The 15728-nt window shown below is 43.8% G+C and overlaps 1 protein-coding gene across 2 annotated transcripts in view; it reads right to left on the bottom strand.

Annotated features, from left to right (window-relative positions):
* Positions 1–11258, bottom strand: part of SMIM13 (small integral membrane protein 13) — a 49762-nt gene extending 38504 nt beyond the window's left edge. Inside the window, exon 1 of one of the 2 annotated variants that reach the window (XR_003676800.2) lies at positions 11093–11180. Coding sequence is in view for 1 of the 2 variants with exons in the window: in XM_007119884.3 (XP_007119946.1) it covers positions 11093–11168 (76 nt within the window). In the remaining variant the exon portion in view is untranslated. Of the gene's footprint in view, positions 1–11092 lie in introns of both variants that reach the window. The other variant, XM_007119884.3, reaches the window with a different exon arrangement.
* Positions 11259–15728: the final 4470 nt, after the last annotated feature.

Below are 15728 nucleotides of genomic sequence, written 5' to 3' on the forward strand. Positions count from 1 at the left end.
GGAGGAGCCTGTGGGTAGTGACACTGCTTCCCACAAAAAATCGTGAGGTAGAGAAGTCCCCTTAACACAGATATGGAGCTCATCAGCTGAGCAGCCAAAAACAACACACATCCGCTGTGCCGGGTTGTTCACAACGGCTACTGTAATGACAGGGTGGGAGAGCAAAGTTAAGAGGGAAATTGTAGTGGTGGTAAGAACTGCCATGGTATTCGCTAAATTCAGGGACGTTCAACAAGTTATTCTCTGAGTAAAATGACGAAGCTCTTACACAGCTGTAGTCGTGGGAAGATGGTTGGAGGATGCAGGGGAAGGGGATTTCCATCTCACGGTACTTGGAACTGGTAAGATCTCAAGCTTCCCCAACAGACCGCTAATCAAAGAGTGTTAATCGTCTGAAGAAAGGATGATACTAAAAATGCCAAGCAGTGTGAACGGAAAAACAACTACACATGACATTTCTTTTGGAAAAAGAACCATTATTAAAACCCCAATAGGTATATACCAGGAAAAGTGTGACTTAGCAAAGAAGAAACTAAGAGAGGTACTACAGTGCCAGATAAAGCTGCTAATAGTCACTGGCTACGTTAATTAGACATGAAAATAAAAATAGCTAACTTTATTTTTTAACTTTGGGACAGGTACTGTGAGGAAATGTTTTGCACGTATCATTTCATGGCCAAATTATTATTCAATATAAACTGTCCTTCCACTTACATCTGGTATGTCACATTCGTGCAGGTGATTAAAAGGGCCTCACCTCTTCATCTACAGTATTTTACTTGCACTGATCTTAAAATACGAAGTCGAAAGTCATATAAATACATAGTTCACCTCCTGTTACTTTAATAAAGCAGCTTTTAATTCAAGTAACAAAAGTCCTAAGACTAAGCTTAACCAAAAAAGAGGGAATTTGTTATTAGCTTATAGGACTGTCTCACAGAGCCCGTGAGAGGGAGGTAGAGGGACTAGATCTAGGGGGAGGTGCTCATGAGCTGAGGTCATCCTCTAGCATTATCTGTTTTCTCTACACCCTTGCCTCATGTCCTTCTGGGCTTCCCTTGAACATGGCTGCTTTTTCCCAGCTTTCTATGATTTCTTGGCTATCCTCAAAAAACAGCCTAGAATCTCTGACCCAACTTGGGTCAACTGTCAGGCCCAAGACCAGTGTGCATTACCTGGGCAGGTATTGTGAACAGGGCTGCGCGGCCTAGCCCTGAGAGCTGCGGGTGATTTTCAAGGCTGGAAGGGAGTGGACAGGACAACTCGGGGAAGGAGCTCCTATAAAGATGTCCGCTCTACATTTATTAGGCAACAGGGTCCTGGAGGACAGTCTTTACTTCAGGATCACCCCCCAAAAAACATCCCTGAGCTGAGCAGGCAATTCTTTCGTTGGATGAAGGCTAAACAAAACCTTTGATCTGCTTGGGACCTGCTTCGATTTCTTTAAAACCTTAACACAATCTGACCTCTGATGAACATCCACGACGCAAGGGGTCTTCAACCCCTCGAGCAGAGGAACTACTTGGGGTGGAAGTGAGGTAGGATCAGATAAGGTTGGAAGCCACATTCTCCCTTTTAGGGAAAAGAACACATGTAAATGTAAAGGAATTTCAACAGCATTTATCGTCCAATGGAATGACCCTAGTTAAAGATATGTGATTACCACATTGCAGCCATTCCCAGGAGAATCACTCCATCTGGCTACTCATCATGCTCTGCTAGGGAGCTGTGAGAAGCTACAGATTCCCAACGACTCACCCCAGATACTCCAAATCAATCTCCAGGGTTGTGCTTACTCATATTTTTTAAGCTCTCTAGATGATTCTGATGCACATGTAGGTTTGGAAAAGAGAAATGAAGTAAAGAAGAAACATGAGTGCTGTTGCAGATCAATTATGGCAAGTGGCCAAGGAAAATGAGAAAAGGATAAGCAATGGAAGAGCAGGGGAGAGATGGATCAACACCTGACCAGACTGCCTATCTGAGAAGATACCACTTGAGAAAAGGCAACAAAAGCTCATTAGTGTTTACTAATGGGACAAAGGGAATATGTAAGGGGGAGCTATAAAGACACTGCCCAGGCTTCGCTGATGAGTGGGCCATGCTGCAGGAGGACAATGGATGTGTGAGGAATGATGCAATGGAAGGTCAGAAGTTGGACATAAAGAATGATTCTATCTTTGCTCCAAGTAGTATTGAACTGTGTCTGGTTAACCGAATAGTTTCATATAAATAACAATTTATGTATTCAGAGTTCATTCTCTAGTATACCATGAATGTATGAGAAACCACATGGAATGTTACATAATGCAAAATGAAGCATCGTCCTCTATCTACATGTTTTTGGTTGTAAGACAGCATCAAATAAATAAGAGAGGAACATGTGTGTAGAAGCGTGTATTGGGAGGGGGAAAGGCACCACAGACACAAGGGAAAGAACCACCAGTTCAGACTTATAACCCTGACTTACCATAAGAATAGGCCAGCCTGATTTGGACTCTGGGCCCTAGTGACTAACTTCTCCCAGGTGGTGCTTGCATCTTTGGGGAAGAGCAGGATAGGAGGGAGAATAACCACTATAACCCAGGCTACCTTTTACTGAAAGGGACTTACCCCTTGTACCCTGCATGCCTATGGGACCGCTTATAAAAGTACAGCTCCGGGCTTCCCTGGTGGCGCAGTGGTTGAGAGTCCGCCTGCCGATGCAGGGGACGCGGGTTCGTGCCCCGGTCCGGGAAGATCCCACATGCCGCGGAGCGGCTGGGCCCGTGAGCCATGGCCGCTGGGCCTGCGCGTCCGGAGCCTGTGCTCCGCGACGGGAGAGGCCACAACAGTGAGAGGCCGCATACAGCTCCTACAATTCCTCCCACCCAAACCTGATATGCAGACACCAGAAACTCCTTACCTACTCTTATGCTGTGGAGCGTGGGTCTTGTACCTTATCCTGAGATTGTAAGAGAAAAATGGGAGGGAGGGACAGAGGAGTAGCAGAAAGGAGGGGGTGGAGGGGGCAGGGAGAAGGACTGTCCACAATTATATGTACTTAGTCAAAAATTTACACTAATTGTTAAAACAAGTATTGCAGTTTTTCATAGTTTAAAAGGCAAGTCTGTGAGTCAGAAAAACTGGCTGGCAACAAAGGGTGTGTGTCCTGGGATAACAAAATAAGCACTCAACTTGTGTGTGCCAGTAACTAAGCATTAGTTCACAGGATGGATCTCATGAAACACACTGTATATTGTTTTTCTATGCATGATAAATGTGCTGGCAGCAGAAGGGTAGCAAATGGCAGGTAAACTTGAACGACGGACCATCGCTGTCAACACACCACAAACCCAGGGGACAGTCGTAATCACAGAGTTTTCAGTTCATGAAATGCTTTACATTCGACATCTCATTTAATCCTCTCATTAGCCCTCTGAATTAGTGAGACTAGGAATCATTATCCCCATTTTCTAGACAAGAAATCAAAGGCTCAAAGTGACTCATAACCGCTGAAAAGGGCTAGCTCGGCAAAACAGCAATGAATTCAATAAGTGTATCAAATTTCTCATATTTTCATAGTGAAAGTATGGCTAAACACAAAACACTAATTAGGGAATGAGAATATGATTTCCTTCCCGGGATCTTTTTAGTTCAAAAAGCCCAGCTGCAGTAGAACAAAAAGTTCTTACCTTTGTGGGATCATTCCTCCCATGGAGTTAATCCCACCTTCATGATGATATCTAAGTGCTTAACTGACTGGCTCAATACCCGTCTTGATTTGTATAAAGCTCTTTTCCACTTTCAATCCTATAACCTTATTTTCCATTTACACAGAAGGCAGCTAAGGTTCACTGCTAAGTAATATGTCCAAGGCTGACACACAGGCAAAGTGAAGACAGAACCATGCTCTCCAGCCCCTCCCACCAAGCTCCCTCTACTGCACATCCTTCTGCAGAGACACACTGGGCGGCCCCAGCGGACAAGCCCCCGGAGAAACCATCACTGACCCAACACAACGTGGAACCGAAATACCTCCACACCCAAAACCCTGTTACACAGTAAATGGAAGACAGATTTAAAGTTCCCTTTAAAACCTCTCCTCTTTTTATTTTCCTCTCCTTCCGGTGATCACAACACTCCCATAGATCCAAATATTACCCCTATTATAGAGGATGACCAAATTTTTCATCCATACTTTCTACCTTTCTTAAACCCCAGGAAGGAATCTCTACCTCACTGGCTTGAAGACATCTTTAAAAAGTATATTCTGGGCTTCCCTGGTGGCGCAGTGGTTGAGAGTCCGCCTGCCAATGCAGGGGACGCGGGTTCGTGCCCCGGTCCGGGAGGATCCCACGTGCCGCGGAGCGGCTGGGCCCGTGAGCCATGGCCGCCGAGCCTGCGCGTCCGGAGCCTGTGCTCCGCAACGGGAGAGGCCGCGGCAGTGAGAGGCCCACGTACCGCGAAAAAAAAAAAGTATATTCGTTCAACAGCTCCTTCTCCTGATTTGCACATTTCTGTTATGAGTATTGTATCCTTTCTCCATCTCTCAGGTGGGAAAGAGCATATTTCAGCCCTACCCTGCTTTACTTCAGTGCTATAGATTCTACCTTAATAAACCCTCTCCCACCTGTTTCCTTAGTTATATTCCCAGTACCATTCTCTATCCTACATCAAATCCTTGTTATCTGCCAACTGGATTACCACCACAACTTCTTATAACTCAGAGGCACACTGGAGCCACACTGCTTGGCCATGAATCCTAACTCAACAGCTCACTCGAAATTTGGGCAAGTTAACCTCTATGTGCCTCAGTTTCCTCATCTATAAAATAGAGACAACAGCACCCACTTTCAGAGTCAATGTGGGAATAAAAAGAATGAATGTGTGTGACATTCTGAAAAGAATGCCCGCACATAATAAACACTCATCAAATGTTATCCATTGTTACCATCTCATAGGCTCCAGTCTCTTCCTCTCCAGGGCACACTCCACAGGCAAGAGGTTACTACCACTGCCACTGAGATTTTTAAGTATCATGAACACATAATTTTTATGTCTTTCTACTATACTATCTCTTCAGTATAGTACTCTCTTGGGTGACTGCTTTAGCATTTCATGCTCACTTCCATCCTTCATTGTCTTAATAACTAACTGTCACCCCCGCCCCAGGACATGAGTTTCTTAAGGAAAGAAAATTTATGGTTTATCTATGGTTTCCACTATGTCCTCTATGTCTTAGAAGAGTATCTGGCACAGAGGAGGTAGTCCAAACAAACCATTCAACTTCCATCCTCCAACCCCAACCCCCAACACACACCAAAAGTACCATAAATTTAAGGGGTTAATGACTTTCACCAATTGATCCATTTCAGAGCGCTTAAGATTTCTACTATGTAACAGAGTAGCTGATAAAAAGAACTGCTGAACAATGTTATTGACAACATTGATATTGAACAATGTTATCAACCAAGTTGACCTGACATGTACAGAACATTCCACTCAATAACAGCAGAATAAACATTCTTTTCAAGTATATACAGAACATTCACCAAAACAGACCATTAATTCGTCTCATTAAGTGTAAACCTTCCTAAACTTGATACACTTTTCTCACCATAACAAAATTAAACTAGAAAATGATAAAATGATATATAGGGGGAAAATGTCCTAAATTAAGTCATGGTTCAAAGGAGAAATCACAGGTGAAACTAAAAAATATTTTGAACCAAATAAAATTTTTTTAAACAAATCAAAAGTAATACCTGGAAAGAAATTTATATCATTAAATAGCTATTTTTTTTACTAAGAAGGGTCTAAAATCAATAATCTAAGCTTCCACCATAAGAAACTAGAAGAAGTGCAAACTAAAATAAAAATAAGTAGAAGAAACTAAAGATATAAGCATAAATCAATGAAATAAAATATGGACAAGTAAAGAAATAAAAAAATCAATAAAACCAAAAACCAGATTCTTTGAGATCAATAAAATTTATAAGCCTCTAGCCAGAGTGATAAACAAGAGAAAAGAACACAAATAAACAATATCAAGAATGAAAGAGAAGACATCACCACAGATCCTACAGATATTAAATGATAATGAGAGAACAGTAATTCAGATTAAATAGACATAGTGCTTGAAAGACACAAACTACTACAAAAGCTCACTCAAGAAAAAACAAGGAACTGGAATAGCCCAATATTAGCCCAAATGAAATATACTGAATTTGCAGTTAAAAGGTTTCCCCAAAAGTCCTGGCCTAAATTAATTCTACCAAACATTTTAAGAAAGTATACTAGGGATTATGCTTTATTAATTTTTGGACACTCGTGACCTCCATCACAGCACCTGAACATAACAGTGCATTAAATGTATTTTATTGAGTAATACAAGGGTTATCCACCTTGAGACAACCTTGGTTTGTACCACATTTAAGACTGTATTTGTAATAGAAATTTAATACTTTATATTGAGGAATCTGTCTTCATTTCTTCTTCAAATATATGAGGGCCTTCTAAATGCTTCTACTCTCTAGGATCCAGGAATAGAGCAGTGAACAAGCCAAAGAAGGTCCCTGCCTTCACTGAGCTTATGTCCTAACTGGGAGAAACAAACACATAAAATACAGTCAGCCCTCCATACCCATGTGTTCCACATCTGCAGATTCAAACCACCACAGACAAAACTGACATAGACTGAGGAGATGGAAAAAGGTATTCCATGCAAATGGAAATGGATTAAGACGATGAAGTATATGTATACAATGGAATATTACTCAGCCATAAAAAAGAATGAAATCTTGCCATTTGCAACAACCTGGATGGATCTAGAGGGTATTGTGCTAGTGCAGTAAGTCAGAAAGAGAAAGAAAAGTACTCCATGATTTCACTTACACATGGAATTTAAAAAACAAAACAACTGAATAAACATAACTAAACAGAAACAGAGTCATAGATACAGAGAACAAACAGGTGGTTGCCATAGGGGAGGAGGTGGGGGGGAGGGAAACTAAACAGAAACAGAGTCACAGATACAGAGAACAAACAGGTGGTTGCCATAGGGGAGGAGGTGGGGGGGAGGGAAGGGTAGGGAATTTGTAAGGGAGATTAAGAGGTACAAACTTCAGTTGCAAAATAAATGAGTCACAGGTATGAAATGTACAGAGTGGGGAATAACATCAAGATTTATGTAATAGGGCTTCCCTGGTGGCACAGTGGTTAAGAATCTGCCTGCCAATGCAGGGGACACAGGTTCGAGCCCTGGTCTGGGAAGATACCACATGCCGCGGAGCAACTAAGCCCATGCGCCACAACTACTGAGCCTGTGCTCTAGAGCCCGTGAGCCACAACTACTGAGCCCACGTGCCACAACTACTGATGCCCGTGCACCTACAGCCCGTGCTCCACAACAAGAGAAGCCACTGTGATGAGAAGCCCGTGCACCACAACGAAGAGTAGCCCCCGCTCGCCGCAACTAGAGAAAGCCTGCGTGCAACGAAGACCCAACACAGCCAAAAATAATAAATAAATTAATTAAAAATCTATAAAAAACTATAAACAAAAATAAATCTATTAAAAAATATTAAAAAATATTTACGTAATATCTTTGTATGGTAACTAGACTTTCACGGTAATTAATCACTTGGAAATGTATAGAAATATCAAACCACTATGTCCCGTAACAGGAAATAACAGTGTGGTAGGTCAATTATACTTAAAAACAAACAAACTCAGAAAATGAGATCAGATTTATGGTTGATAGAGGAGCGGTGGGATTAGATGACGGTACAAACGTCCAGTTATAAGAAAAGTAAGTGCTAGGGATGTAATGTACAACAAGATAAATATAAGTAACACTGCTGTATGTTCTATATGAAAGTTGTTAAGAAAGTAAGTCCTGAGAGTTCTCGTCACTGGAAAAAAAAATTTTTTTTCTATTTCTTTTTGTATCTAGATGAGATGATGGATGCTCACTAAACTTACTATGATAATCATTTCATGATGTATGTAAATCAAATTATTATGTTATACACCTTAAATTTATACAGTGCTGTATGTCAATTACATCTCAATAAAACTAGAAGCAAAAAAAAGACAAAACTGACACGACTTCCAGATGGAGTTGATATTTATAAGGAAAGGAAAGGGCAAAACCAAGGATGACACCCAAGTCCTTGGCTGCTGACAACATGTGAGCAGGGAGGGAGAAACAAGTGGTAGAAATCACAAGTTCTGTTTTAGATGTGTTTAGTTTGAGATGGTTATTAGATCCTCAAGTGGAGATATCGAGAATAAAAGTTTGATGCACGAACCTGGGGTGCAGGAGAGGAATAAGAGCTGTAGATTTAATTTTAGTCATCAGTTATAGTTACTATTTAAATCTTTAGAACTGGGTAAGATGAGTAAGAGAACAGAAGGAAGGCGAAAATAGAAATACTATATATTTGTATTATAACGTAATGTAAAATAAAAATACAATAGAAAATAGCATGCATCTCATGGAGTAATGGCAAGTACTAGTCTATAAAATTTTTATTTCAGAGACAAGAGAGATAATGGGTAGATAGATGTAGATATAACTAATTGATATATGTAATTTATCTATACTTATGAATGTACTGGGAATAATGAAAATTTTTTTCCTATCATAGATAGTGATCAAAAAAAGTTAAATTCTAGGGGATGAGAAGCCAGGAAAAGATAAACAATTAACCACTATGGTAGGAAGAGCACCACGAAAGTATAGTGTACAAAAGCCAAGAGAAACGCTTCATGGAAGGAATGCTCACCTGTATAGAATGAGTATGAGAGGTTATGTATCAATACAATTACAACTCATAAGGGACCAGGGACTTGGTAATATGGAGGCCATTTGTTATAAACCTTGACAAGGGCAGTTTCAGTGAACAGTGGGAGTGGAAAATATTTTTAGAATGAATGAGAGGCAAGAAAGTACAATCAACAGAGACAGGAAACAGTAGACCTCCCTAAGGAACTTGAAATTTGAAAATCATAATTCACTATGTGAAAGAGTCAGTCAGAGTTCTAAAATAAACTAGGTTACGAGTTTCTTGGGGCAGACCCATGTCATCAATTTTTAATTCCCAATGTGACTATATTTGGAGACAAGGCCTTTAAAAGGTTATTTAAGGTTAAATGAATTTATAAGGGTGGGGCCCTAATCCAATATGACTGGTGTCCTTATTATATAAGATTAGGACATGGACACACACAGATGAAAATCCCTGTGAAGACACAGGGAGAAGACCACCATCCACAAGCCAAGGAGAGAAGCCTCAGAGGAAATCAACCCTGATGACATGATGATCTTGAACTTCTAGCCTCCAGGCTACAAGGAAACAAATTTCTGCTGTTCCGCGTCTGTCGTACATTGTTACGACAGGCCTAGCACACTAATACAACACCCTAGTTTCTCTCTCAAATATGGTGGGATCCTTCCCTCCTCTTCTTAAGCCCCAGGCCCCTCCTAGTCAATATATGAAGCTACCACATCATTCATTCTCCCAACAAAAAAGTGCTTGGATTACTTCTTAGAGCTATTAGTATTGACCATTCCAATCAAAATAAGGCATTCTTTTACTTATCACAGGTCACCTCTCATTCCATAATGTTTTCTGAAACCAAAGGCAAGGTACTTTTAGAAAAATGAGTAAAATTTAAGTCAAATAGCCATTATTGGGAGCGGAGAGAGCAAGTCTAATGTATGCAGCAATTCGGAATTTTGAGGCCCCAAAGGCAAGTTTGGCAATATTCTATCTAAGGTGTTGTTACATGGTTTACATGTTACATTCCTATCTCCAGGTAGCTTGCATCTTCAAATCAGAAAAGAAAGCATATGCTTACCTTCTTCCTCACATCCAAAGAAATCACATAGATCTGGTTTTCCTTACTTCAAGGATCTTAAACACCTACAATTAGCCCCAAATCCTGACATCACAAGCAGGAAACTGAGAAAGGCTTTCCAATTGTTTTATCATCAGAAAAGAAAGGCTGTAAGTTAGAAGCTTTAACTCTAGTGCCTTAGTAAAAGCAAAAAAATTAAAAATATACATACAAGTACATAAATACAAATATATATACATGTCTATGCACATGTAAAAGCAAGGAAATTAAAAATATACATACTAGTGTATAAATACAAATATATAAGTCTATACATGTATATGCACGAGTGTCTCCAAACATGGCTGATACCGAGCATTTAGTACTTTAATCATGCAATGAATAAGCCCTATAGTATTTTGAATACTGACCAATTACTGCACCAACCTGAACCCCTACTTCAATAGTGTAATTATCAAAAATACTCACTGACATCTGGTTCTAAACACTTCCCAAATTTTCACAACTGCTCAGCCACTTGGCTAAGAGAGATGTGGTTATCAGTTACTGTGCGTTAAAAAAAAAAAAAAATCTACAATTGCGCTAATATTACCTTGAGAAAAAAGTTTCACGTCCTCTCATTCCATGAAGGAAAAAAAAAAAAATCACACCAAACAAAACAGCACCATTATTACAGAACTAAGAGTTAGGTTACCTGACCCTGGAAGTTTAATATAGCCGGTGTTTCTAAGTACTGCCGCGTCTCAACATTTCTGCTTGGAATTTAATTTAAGCCTGAACTCCAAGTAAACAAAAAATTTCACGCGTGCTTCAAACCCAACTCTGTCCCTGCCCCTGGTTAAACGAAGGTAATGAAACCTCGCTTTATCATCAGAGTCAGAACATGTCAAAAAAGAAAAAGGAGTAATCAATCACTTCACCTTCGGATACAGGCCAAGGTTAAAATCTGAGCAGACTGCGGTAAGAATGCCCATCAAGACGCTGCCTGTGAAGCAATACCTGCTTTAACCCCGAGTCAAGATGCCCAGCCCTGGATGCTGTTCTTCCCTCTCCTGGATGACAGCGGGCCTGTCGTGGATCAGGGCTCACTCCCGAGAGGTAAGTGAAAAACAGATGATTTGAAGACACTTGCCCACCCAGGCCTTCTTTTTTTCTTTTAAACCAGACAAAACAAGCCAGTCGACCAGATGATCGAGCCGGCGTGTGTACCGCGGAGTGTAACTGCCCCGCGCGACGCCGCACTCACCGCACACCATCAGCAGCAGCACGATCAGCAGCGTGGCCACGAACACTAGCAGGGTCAGCCCGACGCTGTGCCACATCTTGGGGGCAGGAGGGCGGCCGGCTCCGGGCGGCTGGGCGGTGGGCGCGGGCGGGCCGGCGGACGGGCGGGCGGCGCGGCCGGGGCTTCAGCGGCGGGCGCCGGGCGCGGCAGGGCGCCGGGGCGGCATGAGCGGCGGACGCCCGGCAGCGCCCCCAGGAGGCGAGGCGGGGAGGAGCGGCGCGGGGGCGGCACCGCGGCCGGCCGGCCGACCCACGGTCCTTCTCCGTCCGGCCGACGGAGCGCGGGCGGGAGGCGGAACGCGGGACGCCCCTACCGCCTCATCGCTCCGGGGAACCGGGGACGCGGCGCCCGGAGAGCCCGGCGGCAGCCGGATGTGCTTCCATGGCGGACGCCGCGCGCCCGTGGAGAGGACAGAGGGCGAGCACTGGAACGCGCGGCGGCCACCCGGCCCTCGTCGTAGCCCGCCCGAGGGTCCGTCGACCACCGCAGACCGCAGATAACGTCTCCCAGCGACTTCTGCGGCGCTTACCCGCCCCAGGCCCTCTCCCCCAGCAGCAGCTCATCACCCAGCGCCCCCACCGCTCGCCGCCTCTGCGTCGCGGGGGCTGCTGGGAGATGAAGTTCAGAGCCCTGCGGAACCTTGAGGAGGCCACCCCCAAGGGGACTACAACTCCCAGAATGCACCTCCCACTCAGCTGCTTTGCTTTCTCCCTCCCTCTCCGCCCTGTTCCTTTGGTTTTCCTCAAGCCAGAATCTCTGTCTTCTGACTGCTGTTCTCGGAACCCGTGCCCTTGGCTGCCCCTACTGCACTGTGCCAAAGCGCCAGAGTGATTTCAAACGCCCAGTCGTTTTGTTTAAAGCCGTGACCGACAAAGCATGAAGAGGGAAGAAAGGGGAGGCAGCTGCCTGAAAAACTGGTTGCCTGTGAACCTAGCCCTATTGCTGGGGGCGGAGGTTGGATACTTGGGACTTTTGAGGAAATAACAACGTCCCTGCCAAAGAAAGGGGCCAGAGGCACGGAATCTCCCTATTTCCCGTGTAATCGATGTTGTTCTATGTTTTCATAGCTAATGTATTTCGGAAATGGCCCGCGAGGGACTTAAGGACATCAGCTTTGCCCTTAATTCGCCTGAGTTACGAATTTAATTCAGCTGCTTCCTTGAGACCAAGTGACAGACGACCCACAAGTGAAGATTTTGCCGCACTGGCTTGAACAAACCCCTGCGAAACAGGACGATGTCATAATCTCTAGCACTCTGAAATTAAAACTACTCAATTCCGCCAGATTACACTCATTCGTTAAAGAGGTGCCCCCCGAAGAAAAGAGGATAACCGTGTATCCCACTTTTAGAAGGAACCAGCTGTAGCCTTCATGTTTTCCTGTGAGTCTGCTGCTCCCTGCCATACCTTTACATTCTTCTACTGATTCCTTTCCCCTGTCCTCTCGTAAGCAGGTAAGGTAAAGTGTCCTCAGAGAAAGAGAACGTAAGAAGCCATTTTTGGCCTAAGCCATTTTGTGATGTAAACCTGGCCGCAATGCTTGCCTGCCCTAGAACAGTCATAATCTTTCTTTTTTTTCTTTTGCGGTACGCGGGCCTCTCCCTGCTGTGGCCTCTCCCGTTGCGAAGCACAGGCTCCGGACGCGCAGGCTCAGCAGCCATGGCTCACGGGCCCAGCCGCTCCGCGGCATGTGGGATCCTCCCGGACCGGGGCACGAACCCGCGCCCCCTGCATCGGCAGGCGGACTCCCAACCACTGAGCCACCAGGGAAGCCCCAGTCATAATCTTAAGGGAACCAAAGAACAAAAGACTTAACAGGCAAGAGAAGTAACAATAGCAAAGATAATAAATGAGGTGTAAACTCCCAGTTCCGTTACAATGGTAAAGGTTAGCCTGAAGCACTTGCTTGAGCTTTGAAGAATTTAAACGCCCTCGGGTGCTCAGCCACGAGATCAACTGGAGCTTAAGGGAGGATGAGGTTGACCTCTTCTGACCCTTGTGACTTCAACCAGCTAAAGCTTGGACTCTGTTGACCTCCCAAGCCCCTTCATGAATATGCATGTACCCTTAGCTAAAACCTTCCCCAGTTTTGCTGTTCAGGAAGACACTGCTTTGGGAAAGACCCCCAGTGATCTCCTTCCTTGCTGCAAGTAAAATCCTTCTTCCTCCCGCTCTTTGGCTTGGTTGTGTCTTTTGGCTCAATACCCACCAAGAGGCCAACCCAGTGTGAAATAAAAGTCATATTTTATTGGGACTTCCCTGGCGGTCCAGTGGTTAGGACTGCGTGCCCCCGCTGCAGGGGGCACGGGTTCGATCCCTGGTTGGGGAACTAGGATCCTGCGTGCCCCTCGATGTGGCAAAAATAAATAAATAAATAAAATGTTTTATGGAAAGACAGGAAAAATTTAAACAGAAGTTTTTCTCTGCTCTTTGGCCTCCTCTCTCCCCACTACTGTGCGCTGTGTATCTGCAATATGCCCAACCTTCCCCATCGGCAGAGATGCCTACTCAACCATGAAGAGCAACATTCTCCTTGCATCAAGACAACTTCTTGATCTTGTAAGGGGTCACATGACCCACTACGATGCTGCTCAGATCTGGATTGTGTAAACTGTCAATAATACGTCATTTAATGTACAGCCCTCTGTCTCAAAAAACTTACATAATTGTGCGGAGATGCTCTTCCTTTTGAGGGTTATAATCCTCAAATTTGGCTCAAATAAAATTTTGGGGTAACACTCTGTCTCCAAAAACAAGCAAACAAAATCTGAGCAGCAATGCCTTGATTTAATAAATAGATCCTGGCCATACCCAGCTGCTCCATTCTGTGAGCTGTATTCCCTAAGCAGCAGTATTATGAACAAATACTGTATATCAAAAGACATTAAGGGATAATGACTTTGCAGAAGATTTAATTCAGGGTTCCAATGAAGAGAGAACGAATCTCCTGCTATTATGATACATTTACAAAAAAATCCATTGACACTTTTTTCAGAGATAGTTCAATTCTACTGCATAAATAAAGCACATTTTATTAAAGTCCAGTTAAACAGTTGAAAAAAACAGAACTGGAAGAATTTATCTTAAACCTTTGTATCTTCTCTTTCATTCACAAATATTGAATACCTGATAGATGCCACGCACTGTTCTAAGTGCTGAGGATACAGCAGTGAATAAGACAAATGTGTTTACACTCAAGGTGTTTATGTTAGAGTTGGAAGATACAGACAATAAGCTTAAGTAGGGAAACCTCATGAACTAATTTCTATAATGAACAAGCAGGATAATGTGATATAGATAGGGGTGTTATTTATTTGTTTGTTTGTTTGTTTGTTTTGGCTGTGTTGGGTCTTCGTTGCTGCGCCGGCTTTCTCTAGTTGTGGCGGGTGGGGGCTACTCTTCGTTGCGGTGCGCGGGCTTCTCATTGCAGTGGCTTCTCTTGTTGCGGAGCACGGACTCTAGGCGTGCGGGCTTCAGTAGTTGTGGCACGTGGGCTCAGTAGTTGTGGCACTTGGGCTCAGTAGCTGTGGTGCACGGGCTTAGTTGCTCTGCAGCATGTGGGATCTTCCCGGACCAGGGCTCGAACCTGTGTCCCCTGCATTGGCAGGCGGATTCTTAACCGCTGTGCCACCAGGGAAGTCCGATAGAGGTGTTGTTTTAGATTGGGGGGTGGGGATCAGGAAAAGCCTACCTGAGAAAGTGACATTTAGTCTGAGAGCTGAATAATGACAAGAAGGATCCAGCCATGGAAAGATCTAGAGCAAGAGTGTACCAGGTAACGGGAGCAGCTAGTGCAGAAGCTGTTACCCGAAAACTGGATTCACGTCGTGGTGGGTATTGAGCCAAAAGACACAGCTAAGCCAAAGAGCGGGAGGAGGAAGGATTTGTTATTTGCAGCAAGAAAGGAGATCACTGGGGGGTCTTTCCCAAAGCAGTGTCTCCCGGAATAACAAAATTGGGGACGTTTTGAACGAAGGTCACATGCATATTCACGAAGGGCTTGGGAGGTCAGCAGAGTCCAAGCTTTAGCTGGTTGAAGTCACAAGGGTCAGAAGAGGTCAACCTCATCCTCCCTTGGGCTCCAGTTCATCTCGTGGTTGAGCACCCGAGGGCGTTTAAATTCTTCAAAACAGCTCAAGAAAGTGCTTCAGGCTAATCTTTACCATTGTAACAGAACTGGGAGTTTACACCTGATATATTTTCTTTGCTATTGTTACTTCTCTTGCCTGATAACAGTCCTATGTTTCTGCATTCTTTTGTTCTTACAAAAGCCACAGGGAGCAAACAAATTTTGCTGTTCCTTTAAGCCTTGGTAGTGTTTCTCAACCCTAAGTGCACATTTTGAATCACCTAGTGTAAGTCCCTAGAGAAAGAAAACCAGGCATAGCTTTCTTGACATAAGAGAAGCCATTTTTGGTCTAAGCCATTTGGTGATCTAAGCCCGGCTGTAATGCTTGCCCTTGAATAGGTTTCAGTAGTTAATGATCTTAAGGGAACAATGCAGTAAGTGAGAAGTGGAGAGATTTGGGATATGTTTTGGAAGAAAAATCATCAGGGCGAGCCAATGGGTTAGCCATGGGGACAGGTAAGGAAAAGA

Source organism: Physeter macrocephalus, chromosome 18 (assembly GCF_002837175.3).
Source record: "Physeter macrocephalus isolate SW-GA chromosome 18, ASM283717v5, whole genome shotgun sequence".
NCBI lineage: Eukaryota > Metazoa > Chordata > Mammalia > Artiodactyla > Physeteridae > Physeter > Physeter macrocephalus.